The sequence below is a fragment of the Gymnogyps californianus genome, chromosome 2 (genome assembly GCF_018139145.2).
Source record: "Gymnogyps californianus isolate 813 chromosome 2, ASM1813914v2, whole genome shotgun sequence".
NCBI lineage: Eukaryota > Metazoa > Chordata > Aves > Accipitriformes > Cathartidae > Gymnogyps > Gymnogyps californianus.
The window spans coordinates 66,806,926-66,829,709 of NC_059472.1; the positions used below are offsets into that span (position 1 = coordinate 66,806,926).

General features: G+C 39.4%; 2 protein-coding genes across 2 annotated transcripts in view; one reads left to right on the forward strand and one right to left on the reverse strand.

Annotated features, from left to right (window-relative positions):
• Positions 1 to 9,034, forward strand: part of INVS (inversin) — a 96,310-nt gene extending 87,276 nt beyond the window's left edge. Inside the window, exons 14-16 of the mRNA XM_050891188.1 lie at positions 3,907 to 4,139; positions 5,132 to 5,212; positions 8,122 to 9,034. Coding sequence (XP_050747145.1) covers positions 3,907 to 4,139; positions 5,132 to 5,212; positions 8,122 to 8,237 — 430 coding nt within the window. The 3' untranslated portion in view covers positions 8,238 to 9,034. The remainder of the gene's footprint in view (positions 1 to 3,906; positions 4,140 to 5,131; positions 5,213 to 8,121) is intronic.
• A 269-nt stretch (positions 9,035 to 9,303) lies between these two features.
• The window catches only part of TEX10 (testis expressed 10), a 62,972-nt gene continuing 49,491 nt past the window's right edge, over positions 9,304 to 22,784 (reverse strand). Inside the window, exons 12-15 of the mRNA XM_050891735.1 lie at positions 14,341 to 14,421; positions 12,000 to 12,181; positions 10,783 to 10,993; positions 9,304 to 9,527 (exon numbers count right to left, since the gene is read on the reverse strand). Of these exons, the coding sequence (XP_050747692.1) occupies positions 9,414 to 9,527; positions 10,783 to 10,993; positions 12,000 to 12,181; positions 14,341 to 14,421 (588 nt within the window). The 3' untranslated portion in view covers positions 9,304 to 9,413. The remainder of the gene's footprint in view (positions 9,528 to 10,782; positions 10,994 to 11,999; positions 12,182 to 14,340; positions 14,422 to 22,784) is intronic.

Sequence of the window (22,784 nt, forward strand, 5' to 3'; positions counted from 1 at the left end):
TTCTGCCATCAGCTCTCGCTGCTGCTTCCAAGCGCTATGTAAGCAGCTCAGTGCTGGCAATGTCCTCCTTGGCCTTCTTTTCTAATGTAGATCCCGAATTCTTGTCTTATGTGTTCAGATCCTTTTAGATACCAAAAGCTAAAGTAAGTGATACTGTTGCTTCTGAAGGCTATGTTGTTGTCACTTAACACTAAATTAAAATCCTTACAGAGAAGTAGGTGCATGCCATAGCTTTCAGTCAAAGCGTAAAGATGCGTAGTGAGTGCTTGTGTAAATTTCCTCACAAGAACTGGGATCTAAAGCCTTGTATTGAACTGGCTTACCTGTGTAGAAATCTTTGCATTCCATTTACAGTTTTGACTATCTAAAGATTTTGGATAGATCTTTCTAAACTATTCACCTGCTGAAACAGCGATGGTGTGTTATCTCACTGATAAGTGCATGCACTTACTTACAGCACTTTGGAAATTGTGGGGATTAAAGATTGTTTAAATGACATTTGTTATTTAAAGAATTAATAAAGAAAAATAAATATATTTGTTCTGTTTGCAAAACTCATATTTTATAGAACACTAATGAGGATCATAAATTCTGCAAGACTGCAGGAGAGATTAGTTTGGCAGTTCCTCCACTGTCACTTCGTACGTCTGCGGACCGTTTACTGTTGCTAGAGCTTTGATGGAGTTCATAAAGTTTGCAGCAATATCATAATGCATTTATTTCAGTGAGTGTTTTGATGCAGAACACAGAACAGTTCGTTGGGCAGTGACGCTGAGGTGAGGGCACTACACTGTTATGAAGAGCCGTGCTTCCCTCCTGCATTCTCTCCCAGACCCACCAGTTCTGCTGTCTTTTCTGCTTACGCTTCAAGCTCAACCTGAGCTTTATTGTCTGAGTGTTTTGAAACTCACATGGATGATGAGAGCTGTGAAATTGGACCGCATTTCCTCCTCCCGATTTCCATGCTATTACCACAGCAATAATGTTTATTTTTAAAAAGAGAGTTCTGCCTCTTCCTTTGAAGCAGAGTGCATATATATCTCAAAAAAAGAGGTGGTGTGGGTATTTTAGGATGTGGATCCCAAGTCAGATGGTGGCACCGGCCTGCCAAGAAGTCATGGTTAGCGTTTCCAGCTAGCTCACACTAGGCAGCTGCATGTGCTGACTACTAATATGTCAGTTATTCTGACACTCCCTCTGAAATACCTAATTTCCCATCCACTGTACACCGAATTACAGTTCTTAAGCAGGTACCTACTGTGTGGCTGTGGATCCCACTCAGTCCTGTGTTTGTCTTTTGGGTCTAGGCTTGCACTGGTGAATAGCATGTACTTGTAGACAGCAATAGAATTATACATCGTTAATGTATAATCCTACATTAGAAACATGTAGAAGTACACGCTTGCATTCTGGCATTTCTCTAAATTAAGATTAAGTACATTTGTCTCACTCTGCAAATTTTACAGTCATGATTTACTTATTGAAAGTTTATTGAGAGCTATTGTGAGCTACAACACAATGGTACTGGCCTACTTAAGTATATTAAACTTGCCTTTCTTGGGAAAATGTTTCAATTCCCACGGTCCACAAACTTTATAAATGTAGTCCTCAAAAGTGTTCTTTAAGGTGTGTGGCTTGCCAAAGGTTAATTGCTTATCCTGCTCATTGAGGCTTACAGATCCTGTGTCTGGCTCGCTCTCTCGTGGGGGACACTGAGGCCTGTGCCATTCTCTAGGGTCCACAGTGAGTCGACAGAAGCTGGAAATAAGTTGGTTGCTGTCACTGTTGCTCTCCTGCTGGAGTCAAGCTATACTTTTTATATATTATTGCTATATGCATACTTTGACCAACAGTAGTTTTTAAGATAATAGCTTCTGTAACAATGAATCTGAATACCATTTGCCAGTTTTGTCATTCTACACGTATATTCCACGTTTCTTTTATGTGCAGTAGCTTTGTTGACTAAGCACTGGGTATTTTGTTAAGGCACCACATCAGATTCATAGAGCGTCAAACTCTGTCCCATTCTTCTTTTTTCTCACTAAGATCAGAACGATCTGTTACGGGAGAGCTGAATTAAAAAAATGTGCACACGCTCTAAAGATAACTGCCTACATCTTCTCAGTGTCAGAGCCTCACAGTTCTGTTCTTGTTGCTAAAAACTACCAGAAGTTCTCTACAAACATGAAATCACAGCTGGGTGCAAAGGTGGAATGCCTGTGAATGGGTCATTTCATGTATCAGCAAAGGCTTCTGGCAGTAATTACCAGATTCCAAGAGAATAGCTTAGTATTCTTTTCTGCTCAAGTATGAAACAGTTCCCCAATTGTTTTTCCTGCAGCAGTATTCACATAACCCATCCTTAGCTCAAGTTATGTTAGCAAGTCACTGTAATTGTGCCCCCCTTCACTTTCTCTTCCTCTCTTACCCTGTTGAAAAGCTCTAAGTAAAAGTGACGTGTTATTTAACAAAACTGGATCATTTTTTTCTTCTCTTAATAATGCTCCTGTTCTGAATTCATACAGCGCTTTGCAACTTGTAGGCACTACAGACATTTATTCGTAAGATGCAGTTGCTCCCCACATTTGTTACGTATTTTAATGAGCTGTGTAACAGTACATGCCTGAATTCTGAAGCTCCACTAAATTAAAATTAAATAAGTTTGTCTCACCTAGCAAATTTCACAGAGGTAATTTACTAAGCTTATTGAAAGTTTAAAATTATTGAGCCTGTAACTGAGCATATCATCTCCCTTTGGCATTCTGTTGTGCTCTTATGTATTCATTTTCTATATACGGCTGCTGTTTTGTTTGAATTATATAATGCATTGGCTTACAACATATTTAAACAATTTGTATCTGGTTGTGTTGTCTTTTGTTTTAGTTTACAACTTGTTGCAGATGGAGCAACAGAACAAAATCACCTCTTTCTCCCTCCTTCCTCATTCCCTTTACCAGGGCATCCAGTAGAAGCCTTTTTGAATGCTGGAGGGGATGATGATCAATGTGTTTTGGTCCATTACCAAACACGGATAATTAATATTTTACAAGTGTTACTCAGTGTTCATTTGTGACAGGTTTGTACTGGAAGATTCAGAGTTAATTGCTCGGCCAGTTAATTGACTTGTGAGCATGAAATGCCAATATCTGATTGAATACTTGTATCTGATTCAAGAAAAAAACCCCAAACAACTCCTTGTTGCTAGTGCCATTAGCCACCGAAGTGGGAAGAAGGACAGATAATCTGCCGTTGCCACTTGGAACAGGGCTGTGACTGCGTGTAAGATCAAAGCAGCCGTGGCAAGGTTGGGTCAGGAGACAGAGAGCCTTTGAAGGGAAGGGAAAAAAAGCAAGAACAGATTGCTGAAAACAAGGTGAGGGGAGCATCTTCAGAGGAGGGACGGAAAGCAGCTCAGTTTCTGTAGAGGAACTGTGCAGTTGAACCCCTAAGCGGTAGATGTGGCTCGTCTCCTGCACTGATTGACTGAGAATACAAATTGGTAAGGCACACGAGAGAATTTGGTGTTACTAAGCTGTGAATATACTGAAAATGAGAAAACAGTATTGATTATACTGTTACATCATAAATATTTATAGGTTTTGTCTTCTCCAGATTTTCTGTATGTTATAAAGCAGTTGATAAGCTGATGTTGCCGTACTGTAACTTTCGATACCTGTAATGCCAGGTCTTTATTAGCTGTGTGAAATAATAGATGCATCCAGAATTGAACCCAGCTCCTACTTTTTCTTCTGAGCAAACATTTCTCATCCAAATGACTTAGCACATCAGCGGGAGTTCTGTTTTCCCAGTTACTCATGTAATCCACCATGTGAACTGATGCATGGAAAGCACCGAAGTTAAAACAGGTCACCTAAAACAAGTGCTCTTCTCTTTTCTGCTCTCTAGTTACCAGCTAAGACAGGAGTTGTTTCAGCTTCTTAGTGCTAAGCGGCAGTGCAAAGAAGATGAAGACAAATGGAGACAAGAGACAGCTGCCTTCTTCATTCAGGTTGCTTGGAAGAAACAGCTGAACCATAGCCCTCTGAAATCAGTTCCCTCATGTAAAAATCTGAAATCTATGAACAAAACCAGCTCAGCCATAAAAACCAGCAAGCAGTCCATCCTTAAGCAGATCTATGGTAATTTTGTCTTCACTATACTTTATTTTAAATAGCTATGCTTTTATTTTTATAACAGAGTGTTCCCTGTATTTTGGATTCTTCTATGCACTTCTTACCTAATTGTTAGGGATTTCAACTATTTATAAAAATTAGTCTGACTCTCAGGTGGTCTGGGTAATTGTATTTCTGTTTCAGGTTGAAAAAAACCCCAAACCTCTGGAATTTAAAATGGCTGCTGCTAGAGCTGTTTGAATCACCACATAGCATTATTCCAGCACAGGTCTTGAGCAACCAAGTAATTCTGTTGCCAGAGCTGCTCACATATATCAATGTGGCAAGAGAACAGAGCAGTTAAACTGGGGATAGCTGGCTGGATTGATGCACTGTGGCTATCTGGATTATGGTTTAATTTTTTTAAGCATTGTTTTAAACTTTTTTGGTTTTGTGTTGTTTTTTAAATATTTCCATTTGAAGAATATGGTCTTGTTCCATGTTAATAACTTTCTTGTTTGAAGACAGCTGGTCTTTATTGGAAGAGCAAGATCATCTTTTATGATAACACTGCACTGCTTTGCACCATGCCTGAATGTGCACGATGCAAAGGAATGCATCTTGAAGAAAGGGTAGAGGAAAAGCATTGCTTTTAAACCTTGAGTTCCTTTACAGTGTGGATCACTGATGGAGTAAGGATGTGCTAACTATATGTACTTTATCAGGTGCTCACTTCTATCATGGCTCTGTAGTTTAGATAGCCAACAATAAAATAAATAAAGCTAATAATTTTATTTTCCTTCTTTTTTATAGCAACTGCAAGATGTATTTTAACTTTGGTTAAAGTTCAGTTGTGGTTGTCACACTTTTCTGTCATGTAGAACATCTCATGAGTGTCCTCATCATAAATGAGAATAATTTTTAAGATAAAATAATGCTGTAGCCTACTTAGTTTATAGCTATACATAACCACACCTTTATGTGAATAAACACAGAGCTGTTCATATTGTTTGTTAAAGGACGTTCTCAGGAAGGCAAAGTGTATCAGCCAACAAGACCTCCTTCTAAGCTGAAACTTTCTGATGTGCAGCTGGTCTCAGGTAGGACACATACAGGTTAAGAATACTTTAATGTTCATATACATATGAGATTGGTTTCATCTTAGCAAAGAAAAAAATCTGCTGAAGAACTAGGATCTCATATCAAAACACGTAACTACTACCACCCTGTTGTGATTGCACGCTTTTTCTTTCACTACTTTTGGACTTATTTGAGCACCGTGCTTTTATCCTTATGTTTAATCATTTATATGAAAACCTATTTTCATTGGGCTGTTACTAGGAAAGACCTTAAAATAATGGACTTGTGCGGTGATAAGCCAGATAACATTTACCTGTGGTTAAAATTGCTTACAGATGCTCATACTTTGGTTCAGCAGCACAAATATTTACTAGTCCTATAGAAGTAAAGTGAGCAGATTTCGACATGTACCAAGAATTTGCACACCTGTTCGTTAGAAATACATGGTTTAGGGCATAGACGAAAACTTGAAAATCCAAAGTTACTCATCTGATCTCTGCACTTTCTTCTAAAATGGCATAATGGGGTTCCTGCGCTGTGCACAGAGCCTCAATTATTCCATAGCATTTTACCTGCAGTAAGTTTTAAGGCTCTAACGAAATCATGCATTTATTTGCTGCTAACTCAGAAGCCATGTAGTCGTTACCAGGTCTTCCTTGGGAAAGCCTTAGTTCTGTTGGCAACTGAAATGTTATGTATGGAACTGGTACTGGGGCAGTAGGGTTGGCACGATCAGGGCTGTCAAGCCGTGCAGGCAGGCAGGCAGATGGGGCTACACCGCGTAACACAGAATAGCATCGAAGAACACAGATTGTAAAAGTATTATCCAAGTCATTAAAGGCTGGAACTGTTATGCATGTGGCATTATTGACAGATAGCTTAAAAATGAAGTTGGAGTACATGGTCATCTCTCCTACTACTTCTTTACTAAATGCCATTTTTAAGACTTTCTCAAGTGTATTACACACTTACTCAGGGATGGGAGCTACAGTAATGTTAGCCCTTCACCGCGTGAAGAGGTAGTGCCTCGTTGGACATTTGGTCTTCATGGTTGTATCTACATGTAGCGCAGAGGCAGGCCACAGCTAGATGGCAACAAAGCAAATGCCTCAAGGAGACAGGAGTTCAGATAATTTGCAAAGGGAAGTAAAATACATTTTCCAACTAGTTTAACAAAACTCTGAAGTCAAAAGGAAATCTGACAGTAGACCTATCCCTCAGTGTGTCAGCACTGTAGGTGGGTTTCTGCCTCACTAACGGACAGAGGCTTTTTTCTTCCACTGTTTCAAAACTGTTTTAAAGAGGCCTGAGCAGACAGGTGTTTGGTTGTCACCTCTTCATGCAGACATTAATCTAAATTTTAAAAGAGCTTTAGCAAATAATGCTTCTTTTCGTTTAACTTTTGAGGACAACAGATCTCCCTGTCTTCTGAAATAAAAAGGCTTTCTTTTGAGGTTTGAGTGTCCTTTGCTTTCATAACTTGGTGACGAATAGGATAGCGATAGGAACTCTGCCCAGTTCCTTTAGAACACTACCTACTTTTATTCACCTAATAGGAGCTCAGGGAACTTTAGCCCTTACTTAAAGACAATAACATGTTTTTCATCTGACTGCCTTTGTGCATGACAACATTACGCTTGTTGGAAAAGTTCAGAGCTGTCAGTGGCTAATGCCAGATACTCTATTTCTGACGTAGGTGCCTGGAGTAGGTCAGAATAGACCGTTCAGTTTGATTCTTCTCTTGCAGAAGGTACATCTGGGAAGGTGAAGACTGACTGTCAGCCCTAGTTTTAACGTCCACACAGGTAGCGGAAAAAGCATGCAGTGACAAATCTGTAACAGGGACTGACACCAAACTCGGTTAACTTACTGGCATAAGCAGACCAAACACTTTGGAGTGGGGACACACAGAAGGTATTGAAAGGAAATGCGCAAGCAAGTAACAGGAGGCAGAGGATGACAGGTAGACAAGGAGCGTGCAATGGGACACACAGACACTGGGTAGGTGCTTCAAAATATTCTGGCAAATAGGGCCTTTATGATTGTTATGATTAAAACAATTTGGAACATGGAAGTTGTTCCTTTTTCATGTATTTTTTTTATTAAATAGATGGCTTTTGTCAATTCAATAAATGGCATTTGAAGAGGCTCTCTGCAGCAGGTCAGACAGATAAGCTCCTTTTGTTGTTTCACTGTGGACACTGAAGTGTGTTTATAGAGTTGTAAAGGAGGAGGTTTTGCAATTCTTGGCATTAGAAAGACGTCCTTAAGATGTGCTGGGTTCTCCCCCTCAATGAAATGTTCAGATTTGCACCTGGGATGACCCTGGCTAGAATGGGATAAAGCACTGAAATGTTCGCATCCAATCTCTACAAAACTGGGAAAGGAAAACACACGTATTGTTTGTAGCACATTACAGTAAATAAAAACATTGAATGAGTCCAGACATTCAGCCAGACTCAAAACTAAGAGAATGGTCAGCGGACGTTCATTTTTGCTAATAATTCAGAGAGTACTCGCTTTAGCCCTGGACTAGTTTCCCCTACCTTCTAGAAATGACCCAGTACCTAATGTTGCTAAATATCGCTCAACAAAATCTCTTCCTGCTCTTCAGCACACTCAGCCAAGAACATTGATTTAGTGACTGAACCGTCAGCCTGGAAACCTTCATTCGTTTATGAGGGTAAATCTCAAGTTAAGCTCCATTACTATAGGCTGCGTTAAACATACGCAGTAGCATTCTATGTAAGTTGTACTGGGTGCCACAGAAACCGAACTCTATTTGCAGATAATTAACAGTGAGCTGTCAGGAAAAAGGCATGTTCTTTTCCTGGCAGATTCATTGTTTATGAAAACTAGAATCCAGTGTAGATCAAACTTCTTTTTAACCACTAGAGTTACTCATCAAAACCATTTTGTTCTTTTGCAGTAAACAACCTACAGTGTGTTAATTTGCTGGAGAACATGGGAAAATCAAAGCAATTTTCATACAACATGAGACCAACCACTGCTGCAAAATCAAAAAATACAGGACTCAAGCACTAAGCAAAACTGAATGTTTGGAATTTAAAGAGCACATTCCGGTACAACTGTTGTCTTTCATAATGTACAAGTCCTCTACAACATATTAAACTTGAACATATTTTCAATTTTGTATTATCTCAGCATTACATGCTAAGCAGACTTCTTAGGAGTTGGACTTATTTTGTGTACAAATTAGTTTTTAAATGCAACTGTTAATTTATTTACTGACAGCATGAAATCTGAATTGCATTTGGAAACAGAAACGAAGCACTAAGCCCAGCATTACAATAGAGTTGCAGGGGCTCCCAAAGTTTTCCGTTGTCGAAAGTAGGAATTTTGAATGTGTTCCTCAAATGCGGTTTCAAAGGAGAGGAAAACTGTACTAAAGATGTAACAGTTCTGAAAGACTGCTGTTCAATTTCACCTCAAATTTATTAAATGTATTTCAAAATCTAAACAGGGACGGAAGAACAGCCTTCATGCTCCCCTTCTGTACTAAAGAAACAATTGTTTCTTAGCTAGCTATGGATTTGGAAGGAGGAGTAGAGATGTTGACAGAAGCACTCAGTAAATAAATTGCTTTCCACAGCCTATGGAAATTGTTAGGGGTGTGTTTTCTACCCTTTGAGTTTATCACCGATTTTTTTCCATATTAATAACTATTTTTATACATGTATAAAAAGTGTTTCTACAGAAAGCAAGAAAAGATGGTCCCATCTTCTATTCTAGAAGAAAACTTGTTCTTACAATAGCTTTGGAGCTGCCAGCATACAGTATTTACCTTGCACAAAGTATTTAAAAATAGGAACTCAGCAAAAATAAAAAAATGTTACTCTAGTTTCGAAGTATATTGTTTTCTATTTTTTCTTCTAGTTGGTATTACATAATTCTAATTTTTTTAATTAATATGAGCTTTGAAATAATAGACGATTGGAGCCAATATAAGTCTGTTTCCGTGCAAGCACTTAAACTTCAAGGAGACTGGATTTCCTTTAACACCCCTCACTGCGGTCACCACATGTACTAAACTTCCAGTAATGTCTACTTGCTTGAAAAGAAAGGCAACAGAGGTACGCAGTTCTTTGTAAAATTTTTATTCTGTTTCACTTACAAAAAAATGGACAAGCTTTGTTCCAACATCTTCCATTCAAAACTAAATAGAAGTAAATGCTTTACAATAAATGCAGTTCGACCTCTTTAATATACTGTGTTTATAGGGCCAGGTCCCTGGGGATGAGAGGCAAGGTAGATGTTGAAACAGTAATGGAGGTCTGTTAGCCACTGCTCTTGAACTTCACCACTCTTCAGTGTCTAGAAAGAAGGGGAAAAAAGGTAAAACTCAATTTCACCAACAGCACTTGCAAAGCTTCGCTTTGTTTTCACAGTTAATCAGGTGCGCTGTTAAAGGTACAAGACAGCCTTGTTCACCTGCACACAGTGACATTATTCTTCTCATTTATACGTTTCAGCATGGTATGTCCGTTAAAGCTGAAATAATAAAGCATTACTACTTGGTACGCCAAGTCGGTGTTACGTTATGAAGTGTGTGAATTACACCAGATGTGATTTCCTTACTCTTCATTATAGCGGCTTGCTTACTTTCCAATTCTGCACTTTATAATCGATTAAAATGCAAATGAGCGTGGTTCTACTAAAGCAGGAGAGCTCAATACCCCAGTCTACAGGACAACTGCTACCAATAGACCAGTGTAGCCCACAGGCCAGTAATTCACCCTCCTTAGCATTCATAAGTGATTAAAACAAACAAACAAAAAAACCACCACCAACAAACACAACCCACCCACAGTGGAACATCACAAACACAGGCTGAGGCGTTTTCAACACCAAAGGAAACCAACCACTTCATTCTCTGTTAGAGAACTTGCACGATACTCTCTTGCAGCTGCTTCTGCCACCACTCATGCTATGTTTCTAGTGACAGACCTTTAGAAAGCTACTAATGGATACCTGTGGCTTACTTATTGCAACCCGTGTGCCGTACAAACTTCCTGCACTCAAAACCAGTAAGAGCTCTGTGTGAAGGCAGTCTTCAGATTTTTTTTTTTTGCTGAAGAGAGGAGCAACCGTAATAATCTCAAAAGCACTGGAACGTAGACACGTGAATAGAAGCGCTGCGTTTTGCGGTATTTGAAAGAGAATATATTTTGCACCGTACATATTTAAGAGAGTTTGTCTGATTTAATAACGTCTTCGTACACCTATATACCCCTGCTCCAATAAACAGAAAAAGACTAGTTTCTTATTTTGGGACAGCTCTCCCTCAGACAGGCTGTGTAGGTAATCCGCTTCCAGTGCATTTTGTTAGGAAGCCAACTGTTGTCCAGGGCCCTGGCTTGGGTGCAAGCTAAACTTCAGAACTGCCTCATCTGTGCAATGACCACAGGAGCTTGGACAAGTAGCAGCCTTCCACACAGCCTGGGCTTCCAAGACAAATAAAAGACAATCGTAACTTGTGTTTTGCTAAACATCTGTTCTTCGTGTTTGCAATAATTTTTAAACCTTGTATACCCTTGTAATCTGTGGGAGACAAGAATGAGTTTCATACCATGATGTCCTTGATAATCTGTTGCACCAGAAATTCATTTGTGATCATATGGCTCCTGAGCTGACCATGTTGCATTAGTAAGCGAAGCAACTGAGCAACAACGGGCAGTTCTTCCCGACAGATCCTGCTCACTTGCAGACTTTGCAGCATCAGTCTCAGTAATCGCGGCAGGAGTGCTAATGCAGAAATACATGATCCCCACAGCATATCCCTGAGAGGAAAAGAGAACAAAAACTGAAATGATCGAGGACACGTATTTCAAGTACGCTTCTGTGAACTAGCCTCAGCGTTGTACAAGGAAACGTGCCTCTGAATTCAGTCATGCCAACTGCCTTCGCTATAGTTAGTGCTGAAGCAGAAAATCTGTACCAGAAAATGCTAAGCTTGAAAATATTCTAAAATTATGTACAGCACTGGAAAAAATTTAAGGTCCTGCCCTGCAGCTACAAATGTTACTGAAGCTCTTACACAGTGTAATTTCTGCTTGATGCAGCTGGGAAGAGATTTTTCTTTCAGTCATTGTTCAGGTACACCTGAATCTTTATTTAAGACTCATAAGAAGTCAAACAATGGAATCAGCTTTTTGTCATATGCAAGTCATTAAATACAGTAAGTGAAGGAGGACGCCGGCTTTAAAAACACGCCTTAAATTCTAAGTAAGCTTTGAACAACTTTCCTGTATATGCAACAATTAGAGGAAAAATCTGAAGTTTAAACTGTTTAAAGACATTTCTGTTATACAGGTAAATAAACTTATGTAAATCTGGTATCTGTAGCTTTTGTTTTTTTAAATCAAATGGATTTTCAGTCTATAAAATGATGCCTGGGAAGTTTTGTTAAAGCTGAAATATCAAGTCAGTTAAGAGTACAAGCTTATAAAGCCAAATCCTTTCCATGTTGCTTTTCAATGTATCTAATGAAACTAAAGGCTAAAGCTAAAGATTAAGGTATAAATATCCACCTTTCTAAAGTCAGGATGGTTCTGACATCTAACTAGAACAATGCGAGGTGAAACCTTCTTCAGTTATTGTTTTAAATAATTCCAGCTAACTTGGCAGCTGTTTTTCTTAAATCCAAGTACTGTTTTGAAGTAAGCAAAAGACAGACAGCAAAATAAATTGGGGGGATGTGGAGGGGGTATCCTTTCATTTTACATCTCTAAATACTTGTGGGTATAAATGCAGAGACAATTAACATGGTAAGAAAAGCAGCATTACCTTTTCTGTACGTGTTCTGCATCCTCTTTGTCTAAAGTGAGCAGAAAGTACAGAAGACTGTAACAACAAGAGGCTAAGAACTTGTGCAGGTTTTCACTTAGGATGCAAGCTTGATCCAAGAGCTTATTTATGGCACACAGAACAGATCCAGCTGTGCTATCGGGTATTACAACCAATCCAACCTGTATTAAAACAAAAAAAAACCCCAAGTTCATCACTTTATACACAAGGTTTTTTGCTGGTATACAAGCATGTCTAGAGCTGAATGAATCTCTTTCATATCATGACATATATTACTTTGTTTCTGTTCAAGTTCTACACACTACCGCATTTTTTCAAATCCCTATTTTCCTAAGAAATTGCCACCCATACCAACAGAAGGTTAAACCAGCATCTTCATTCCATCTCCTCTAAATAAACACTCATCTCAAATGTATTTAAAAAAAAAAAAAAAAACACTGCTTTGAGCCTTGCTCTGAAAGATGGTACAGGCACAAACAGAATGTTTTGGACAGAACAGGTCTTTCCTTTTAAGCATACATCATGGGACCGAGCAGCCCTTCTGTGTCTTGAAACAGCAGTGAGCAGTCACTGAGGTAGAAGAAAACTCAGATTTACTCTCCAGAAAGAAAAGCTTCTACTGGATCGTCATCAGGGTGAGTCTCCTTAGAAATCCAACAGGCTTGACAGGAATGAGAGCATTATGAGCCGAGTTAAATTAAAGCTAATGAAACATATGGTGGGCCCACAGCTGGGGTGATACTCTTCTGTTGTTAAAATGAGAACATCATCTTGAGTAAGGATTTTACAGGCATGATAAATAATTTAGAAAAAATTCTTTTTTGGGTAGAGACAGTGAATTAGAAAGCAGTTTAAATTTTGAAGTGCTATTGAGTAGCTATCCTAGATTTTTGTCCTGTAAAGACGTAAAAAAAATTCATGCATTGCTAATGTGGCACCATTTATCTTATTAAAAACTAATTTAAGGAGTTTTAGAGTAGCCTAATTTGCTCACCTGCAAGTACATTGTTTTAAGCTGACAGAGGCAGTTGGTTCACTTAACAAGGTCAGCTCTTTTAGAAATGTTTAGAAAAAGATCAATAGAGTACAAGCTACAGAAATGTGGAATGTATTTCATTGGTATGATTACTCACGAGAGGTAAAAGATAAAGAACAATGATGGGTTCAAACTTTTAAATACTTCCAATAAGACACTAGGTGTATTTCAAGGCCACGAGCGCAGATCACTGTCCCGAGCTGACCCTGCACCCGCCAGTTGCAGAGGTAGAAGGATGGCATTCCTGCGTGACAGAAGATGGACTGCAACTGTCACCAAGACCCTGCTGAATACTACAGGACATCGGAGGCACTAAATAATAAAAGCTAACAACGATGTTCCTGACCAACCACAAATAGGAAATAATGATAGTGAGCTAGACGGATGTCTGCATATAAAGTAGCATCCTGAAGATCAAATTAGCCAACACCGCTGATGAAACGTGCCAGTCAGCCAGTCTGGAAAATGATGTCAACACAGACATTTCAATTTATACAAATCCAGTAGATGAGACTGCTTAAATAAGCTCCCATATAGGATGTTGCCTACACAGTGCCTTCCTTCCTTTTTAGGTGTCATCATCCAGTTAGAGATCTTGGGCAGCAGACTAATCAACTATAAAAATCCACTTAACTGTTTGCTCTCAAAGGGACAGTGTAGTAGAACGCATAAGCGGGTTTAAAAGCTGCGATTTAAGTCAACACCCACCCCCAAAAATCCAGACTACAGTTATAGGTAAGCCACGCCCTATGGAAGCTTTGGTCTAGTAATTTTTCAGTAGGGCTCCATACAGGGAACCGCGGGTACTTGTTAGATCGCAGAACCATCTCGACAGGAGGACAGACGGATCCCTCCCTCTCGGCAGGCAGCACCACAGGTAACTGCAAATTCTGTGCCTTACAGTTCTGCTACCTAGCTCTGGCTTTGCCATCCCCGTCCTCAGCTCAGGGAGCGTTCAGGATTAGAAGGAGAAGACAGACTGTAAAACTCATCTAAAGCTGCTAGTCGCTCTTTTGAAAAACAAACCAAACCAAAACAAGAAGCCTTTCATTTACGGCTGAACTGCTGAACTATTCACAAATCGGAGCAAAAAAAAAAAAAAAAATCCATGGAAGTTTGGATCCCAACAGTTATATTTTTTAAAACTCCACTAATCTTGTTGAAAACTTCTGCAAATGCTGAAATTATACATGATATATATGGAATAAGTGGATTTGAGGCTTAGTGAGACTGTTACAAAATTTATCACAAGGAAGTTAACCTAGAAGACAAAATGGTACTTACCAGGTATTTACAGATGCCAGTCTGGAGAATGTCAAAACACTGACTTTGTGAAGGTATAGTGGACAAGCTGTGACAGATCATCTGTTTTAATAAAACAAAGTTATATTTAAGTACTCTAAATGCAACCAGCAATCATTCACTGTGTAGTCCTACTTTGTTGACAGACCTAAATACAAAGTACCTATGGGGACACATAGCAGGTTTGTCTCAAAGTACTGATTCTTTACAGTGTATAAAAGTAACATTGTCAACATAAATTATTCAGTGTTTAAAGAGATGACAGCCTACACCATTAGTGTTTTTGGTAGTGGCTTTCTTCATTTTACCTATGTGATGGAAGAAGGCAGCCAAAAATACTCTATCCAGCTACAGCGCCCCACTAAGCCTCCACATGCCTTTCCTCGGAGCTGAAGAATTTCAGAAAAAAACCTCACAAATAACTTTATCAAGCATGAAACAGAGGGATCACAGTGAAACAGGACAGAAAAATAATATAACAAAGAAGAAAGTAGCAAAGATCCATTTCCAACTTACTTTCCTCTACACTGCCAAAAATGTCATGTTCAAAGACGATACAAAATGTAATACTACAAAGGGAAATCTTGTTTTATGAGCTGCCAAACTTTCTAGTGCTTATATAATCAGGCACTAGCAAACTGTGTTAGCTGCCCAGAGGCATGATGGAAAGAGGTTTAAAAAAAAAAAAACAAACAAAAAACCACACAACAAAAAACCTGAAGACTCAGATATTAATTTTTTAGTTAAAAACTTATGGGTGAGACTGGCCAGGTTGGTGGGGGGAAGAAAAAAAAAAAAAAAAAAAAAAAAAAAAAAAAGAGTTGACCAAGACCCCATGAAATGCTATATGGCTCCTGGATAGGATAAAGAAACCAGAGGTCTAGCAGATCTGCTAGTAAGCTATACTACAGTCCTCGGCAGATGGCTTTCTCTGTTCCTCTTTTCCTTCCCATGTATTCCAATATACTTTGCAAACTCGAGAGCTTGGATGACCTCCTGCTGCTTACATTCGCTGCCTATCCTACCAGAGTGTCAACTGAAGCCTCCAGAAAACAACGAGTGCAGCGTGAGTGCGTTATTAGACCGCTAGCAATTGTGACATCCTGCTACAGACAAGGAAGATGGAAGAACCAATACATGAGGAATGAAATCTTCTGTTTGTGCTTAAGGGAATCAGAAAGAGAACAGCAAGATCAGATGTTTGAGGGAGGGAAGAATTTATGTCCCCGAGTTTTACAAATATCCTTTAAGATACCTTGCTGACTGAAGAAAGAGCTAAAGCAAACTTTCACAGAATGATCTGACTTGAGGGATTAAATTCTGTGATAGCGTCCTGGTTCGATGATAGAAAACATCACCCATGTGATGTTGTGTCAAAAATAGTAGTCCACAACATTTCCATGAAGAGAGACTCCAAGGAAAGGAAAGGTTAGGAAAAGAACTGTTAGCTCAAGGTCCTGTAGTAGGAAAACTCAATCCTAAGTAATGTGGATGCCAGTGGTGGTTTAATCAGAAATGGCCAAGCAGTATCATTTGTGGTGATATAAAAACGTGCTCAGCTTTTTTCAAAATTACATGCCACACATGCTTTTAGCCCCGCTTAAGCTAGCCAAATTCAGGAGATCCTTAACACATCTGCTTGACAGAACATAATACTGCCAGGCTGTCAGGACATTGCTCATGTTAATCAGTATTACAGGTCTAATTGTGTAAGTATTTTGTTTGACTAGTAGGGCTATTTAAAAGACAATTTTATAGATACTCTTGCACTGAATACCCTTATTTTTGACACTATATATTTATTTAATAATGAAATGATATTATTAAAACCGTGTCCTCCATCCTAGATATGGTAGTGCTTCTGTACACTGCAATTTGAAAGTGATAAAATATTAAGTACTCCAGAATATTTCCAAGAAACGCACTCAAAACATCTGCTATTAGCAGTGTTAAGGAATAAAGTCAAGCTGAGACAGAGGTTACTACTGGGGATTGTCACATCAAGGACAAACTCTGACGCCAATCTGACCTAGTATTTTAACGAGTAACACTTACACAAAAAGTAAAGCTACATTGATGAAATCTGTCAGCTGACAGCCCACAGTTGAGAAACCCTGCCAAGACAGGAGGACTGGACTAACCTACAGAAAAGATCGCATGGGTTTGATGAATAACAGACACAGAAAAAAATTCAGTGAAACAAAAGTGGCGGGTCGTGCGCTTGGAGACTAATAAAAACTTCTGCATGCAGCTAGGAGTTTTAAACAGTTGGAAATGAGGAGAAAATTCTGTGCGTAACAACTCACCACAAGGTGGTTGTGATACGACCATGAAACAGGCAAATGTCACTTTAGGATGGAAAAATAAAGACAATCACAATAGAAGTGATCAGAGAGAGTACTCATCGTCTGTTCAATACTACTCCACAGACCCTACTTAGACTATTTCTGACATACTGTGCAAAATAGGATTCACTCATTTTCAAGAAAGGTAAATTCAGACTGAACGGGCATAGAAAAATGGCACAAAGAATAGAGATCCTGTCTTACAGGTGTCAGCGGAAAGAACTTAACCCACCTAGGCTGGCAAAACTACACCTGAGAATGGATATTATTGTCACTTACAAATAAAACAAAGAGGTGAAAACTGCTGCAGGAAAACAAATATAACCAAACAGCAACAAAAAATAACGATGATCATAGCTGGCTGGGAATGCAGATGAGATGGAAATTAGGAAGGATCATTATGAAAGGGGAAATGCAGGAGGCATTTGTTGCTCATAAGACAGAGCTCAGGAAGTTCACGAATGGGGTATGCCATATGCTTGTGAGCACATGACGCTAGACACAGTATGCTAGAGAGATCCCTTTTAATTCAATACATACCCACAAGAGCTCAACAAATTAAAGACCTTGAAGGCAAATCCACCAGGCCCACCCAGCAAACTAAGGTTTCATTATTAATAAAACCATTATTAATATTTCACCCTTAGGACTATGTCCCTAGAATAGGCCTACCAGTCCACTGAGGTTCTCCCTGAGATGAGAAGTTGTAGGAGCATTTCATAACAGGTACAATTCACCGACACTCACACTCTTCCAGAATTGGCAAGGAAAACGGGCATCATACCACTGAAGAGCAGCATACTTGCTTAGAAGGGTTGTGGTAAAGTACGTTGGCAAGTCAGTTTTTCAACCTTTTAGATCTTTCTGACCCTCAAAATAGCACAACCATTCCCTACATCCAGTTCTATTTTCCTACAATTAAGTGGGAGTGGCAATCCTTTTTAATTCCATAAATTAAATCCTGCTTGAAATGGCTTTCATAACTAATGCCTGTTATAAAAAGTGAAACTGAAACGTTATTAGACATGGAAATGAAAAGCAAAGAAAACTTAATTATCACATGAAAATTAGTATTTTTCCTGACAATTTATTTTCCTTAGGCAAGGGTTTGCATGATGTTTAATTTCCATAATAAAATGTCACAGCTGATTCATTATTTTACATTTGATTAGCATTTATCACATTTTTGGCACATTCACAGATTGGTTTTGGACTGAAGCCAGAGTAGTTTTGTTTCAGAGTATTACTGAAGTGAATGGACAGAGAACGAGCATTTCTGATGGGGGGGTGGGTGGTTATATCTTTTTGAGACAAGTATTTTATAACAGGTTTGGTTTAGATGTTTCGGGTTTTTTTTTTTTTTTTTTTTTTTAATTTTGTTTGAACATCCACTTGAATAAATTAAGCCAAAGCAAAGCATTCTCTTTGGGGGGTTATCTGTTGGCATTATGCAGCAAATACTACAGGCTCCGTAATCCACTGGCAGTTTTTCAAACCAATCCTTACTGATCAGACAAGCCCAACTACCCACCATACTCATGAGCCACACAACTACAACAGCAGGTTCCCTACTAGTGCTTCAGGAAATCGTTACTACACAGGCCTCCTTGCCTGCCACACTGAAGACATACTCCAACAGGAGCCAGCTGAAATGGGGGGGGGAGCGGGGAAGGCTGGGAAGGCAGCCCAGAAGCACTCCCTGGGCTTGCTGGAGATCCTGACACCATGGAGCACTTTAGCCTTCAACTGGATGAGTTAAAAGCATTTTTGCTGCTGACAGCCAACCTAAATGACTCTTAATCCCATCTGACACAGGCTTTTCATAGCTCTAATGTACAATCAGAAGAATCCATCAGTTTAATACTGCTTATCTGTAAGATGCTCTCAACTCCAAAAGGCAGAGTTGGGATGACCCGAGGAAGCCCAGTCTCAATATGAGCCCTCATCACAACAGGAACACACGCAAATGATGAACAGAGAGTAATGTTTTGTTCGTTATTTAACTGCTCCCACTCCCTAAATCACTCAATGCTTCCCATAACGTGATAGAATCCTGATTCAAAAAGCCTCAAGGGAAATATTTTATCAGGATTTATCTCCAGGGAAAATCTGCATATTACTTCAAGCTTAATCATGCTGCAAAGCACTCTTTTTCAAAGAAAAATGCTCACCTTCCTCTGAAGACACACACAAGCATGAGCACAGAGAGGAACCAAGCAAGCAGGAAAGATAATGGATCGAGTATTTTAGTGAGCCACTCTGTGGAGTCAGACCAAAGACAGTTCAGACTCCAAGAGAAGTGATTTTATTAAAAAAGAAAGTTGGCACACACCAGACACTATATCCTAATGTGAACTTTAAAATATATTTTTCAATTCACATCAACATCCGCCTCAAACATGGGTAACTAAAATGTAACAGGCTGTTCTGCACTCAATTCCGAAGCCCTTGTGAAATGACTGTTTCGAGCAGGACTCTATCCAGTATAACATGTCACTGCAGAGCGTAGAAAACGAGAAGTTTTCAGGTGATGGGGCAGGCAATGAAGCTTGTCGTCTGAAGCCTGGCCAGCTTCCCCCGAAGCACCCTAGCTTATCAGACAGTGTACTCCCTTGACAGGTGCTGCTTCTCTTTCTGAAATAAATTGATTTGACAGGGCAATATTAACAGTGCCCTGAGTTGTTGAGAAAGCTGTGTACAACAAGAGATCTTTGTTCATCTGCCTTGGCTAAGCTCACAGGGGCGGATGTGAAAGGTATTCCTGATTCAATGACTCCAGAAAAAAAGAAAAAAAAAAAACAACACAAAGCACCCCACATGAAACCCCCACACAATCACAATAAAACAAAACAAAGCCTAGGTTAAAAAAAGAAAAAGCCAAAAAAAAGGAACAGAGCCCTCAGGAGAACATTACATAGGTTGGCAGTGGGGGAAAAAAAACCACTATGGGGGCTAATTTTACATTCAGGGTAGCAAAACAGGAATACAGAAATTTGTTTAAGAATTACAAATGCTTAAGAATATATATTGTGTCCCGCATCTTGATAGAGTACATATTTCCAAAGACTTCGAACGATTATGAAACACAGTTAATGTCCAATTGCTGGCTCAGAAACAGGACAACTGCAGCATACAAACTTATCTTGCATCTGCTGAACTGTGGTGATTGCCTATCTGCAGGCTCCTTGGCTGCGGCACACAGTCTGATGTTAAACCTATATTAAGAGTCAACTAAACCAACTGAAATTATCTTTATTTGCCACTGCACACAAATACATGAGTGGCAGTCACCACTGCTCACCTCCTGTGCAACAATGTGATCGTGTGTTTAAATCTGGGTACCAGCAAGATTTGGTGCCAGGAGGCAGAGAACTATGGGCTAGAGACAATCCTACTGTCTCACTAAGTGACAGGCATTTCTGAAAATATTATTCTTTTGTCAGCAAAACCAGGTTTTATACTCAACAGCTAATGTGCTATCTCAGGAGTAGATGAAGCCATACCTGAAAAACAGCACAGGTCTGGTTCTCTTCTCAGAGCCATCTTACTAACAAAATTCAAAGAAAGGACACCACAAAATAGCTCTGCTACCCAAGGAGCTTTTTTTCACCCTCTTGCAGCCATAAGAAGCCCTTCTTTCACAGCTCTGCAGCTTCCTCACAGCTATAAAATGTCACCATGGCCGATTCCTCCTCCTCATGGATGCCTCCTTGTCAGACCACGTGCAGGACGGTCAAAGGAACATCTGACGTACAAGTCTCCAAATTCACCTGCCTGCCCCTTCCCCAAACAAAAGGACTTGAAAACACAGAAAACCGTACACTTGCGAAGCTAGCTCTTGTCCTACAAAGCCTGTCTTTTTGAGCAAATTTAGGTATCACAAGCCAGGATGTGAACATATAGCATAATGCACAGTAACTGTGGAGATGTTAATTCACATTAGTTACATGCAGTAACGTGTGAGCTCCCAGCTATAAGATGTCGCAAGATACGCTAGAAGGATATGATGCAGGTACAGTGGAGCACTGGCCTGAAGATGAAGTTAGGTTTTTTGGGAATTTGTGTTTTGGTGTTTGGGTTTTATTGGTTTTTTTGGGTTGGTTTTGGGGTTTTTTTTTGTTTGCTTGGTTTTTTTTAAGTTTTATGTCTCAAGAAAATTATGGAAGAGACCTTTGAAAAAGAGCTTTATTCATTTTAGGAGGCATTACATTTATTTATATAATTTCTCTTTTGTTTCTTTGGAATTTGCATTACTTTTCAAAAAACCCATTATTTTCATTTCTAAACATTAGACTTGGATATGATGTAGTTTTACAGAATTTTTTTATCCTCCTTAAAGAGGGTAAAAATTACAGCATATTTCTAGTTCAGAAGCGGTACTATTTACCCTCCACTGCTTTTTCTCCCCAACTTAACTCTAACCTGGAAATCTCAATAAAGACGACAAATTTAAATCTTACAGGAACTTCAACTCAAAATCTACATTTTAAAAATTTAATGGTTTTTTGAAGCGTTAATCTCTACCTGAAGTTAAGCTACACCGCTGCAACACCACTTTTTACTTCTGAAGACAAACATCCTTGTAGGACTTTTAATTTACATGCATTGACTTGCTATCTTTATTGATCTGTCGTAATTTTTCATAGCATATCAGTGCAGATATAGCCTTCTCAACTCTATTTCACTTATAAGACTTCTCCATTTTTGACACATTAGTATATTACATGCATCCCAAGGTTTTTGAATTCAAGACTGCTTTTAAAAGCAGCTGACCTTCCCTAGCATTTGCTCTTAAATGTTTTAAACATTTTGTTGAGTATTTTATTTCTTCAAGTCAGCTCTGCGCTCAATATAGCTCTAGAATCTCGACTTCGAGCAGAACCTTCAAATTATCATTTGCTTTCCCCCTCCAAAATGTTCAAGTGTCCCAAACATCAAATATTACAACAGAAATTATCATGTATACATGGTTACCTTGTTAAACTGTTCATTTCTGTTGGCGCTAATGCATTCAATACTGGCAGAGCAATTCCATTACAGGGGAGTGAACAATATTACCGACAAACACTATAGGCACAGTTAAAATGAGCAAAGACTGAAGCCTCTTCCCTAAGGCTGCAACCATTTATTCTGGAGCCCCATCTATTTCAGCTACAGGGGTATAATTTTAAATAATTGGCTTTAATAAGGCAGAAGTCATTTTAAGTAGAAATTGCTCCAGAAAAGGAATCGAAGTTTCCACATTTAACATATCTTTTAGACAAAATATGAGGATTAACCTTTGCAGCTATGCAAAATAGCATTTAAAGGGACACTTTTGCTCCTTAAGTGAAAATCACCATTACCTAAAAGCTTCCACAAAAAAAAATAACATGGCTTCAGTTTTCCACTATACCAACTACCACTCTCCAGACAAAAAAAAGTTACAAACAGTATCCATCTCAAAACAGTTTTTGTTATAAACCACTTAAAAGCATTAATTCCTATCGGAAGTGCATTTGTTTGGCCTTTTCATCAATTCCAGGGTCATGGTTTAACCCCAGCCAGCAACTAAGCCCCACACAGCCGCTCGCTCACTCCCCCCCAGTGGGATGGGGGACAGAATCAGAAGAGGAAAAGTGAGAAAACTCGTGGGTTGAGATAAAGACAGTTTAATAGGGAAAGCAAAAGCCGCGCACGCAAGCAAAGCAAAACAAGGAATTCATTCACCACTTCCCATCGGCAGGCAGGTGTTCAGCCATCTCCAGGAAAGCCGGGCTCCATCACGCCTAACGGGTACTCGGGAAGACAAACGCCATCACTCCCAGTGTCCCCCCCCTTCCTTCTTCTTCCCCCAGCTTTATATGCTGAGCCTCACTCCCTATGGTATGGAATATCCCTTTGGTCAGTTGGGGTCAGCTGTCCCAGCTGCGTCCCCTCCCAACTTCTTGTGCCCCCCCAGCCTGCTCGCTGGTGGGGTGGTGTGAGAAGCAGAAAAGGCCTTGACTCTGTGTAAGCACTGCTCAGCAGTAACGAAAACATCCCTGTATTTATCAACACTGTTTCCAGCACAAATCCAAAACACAGCCCCATACTAGCTAC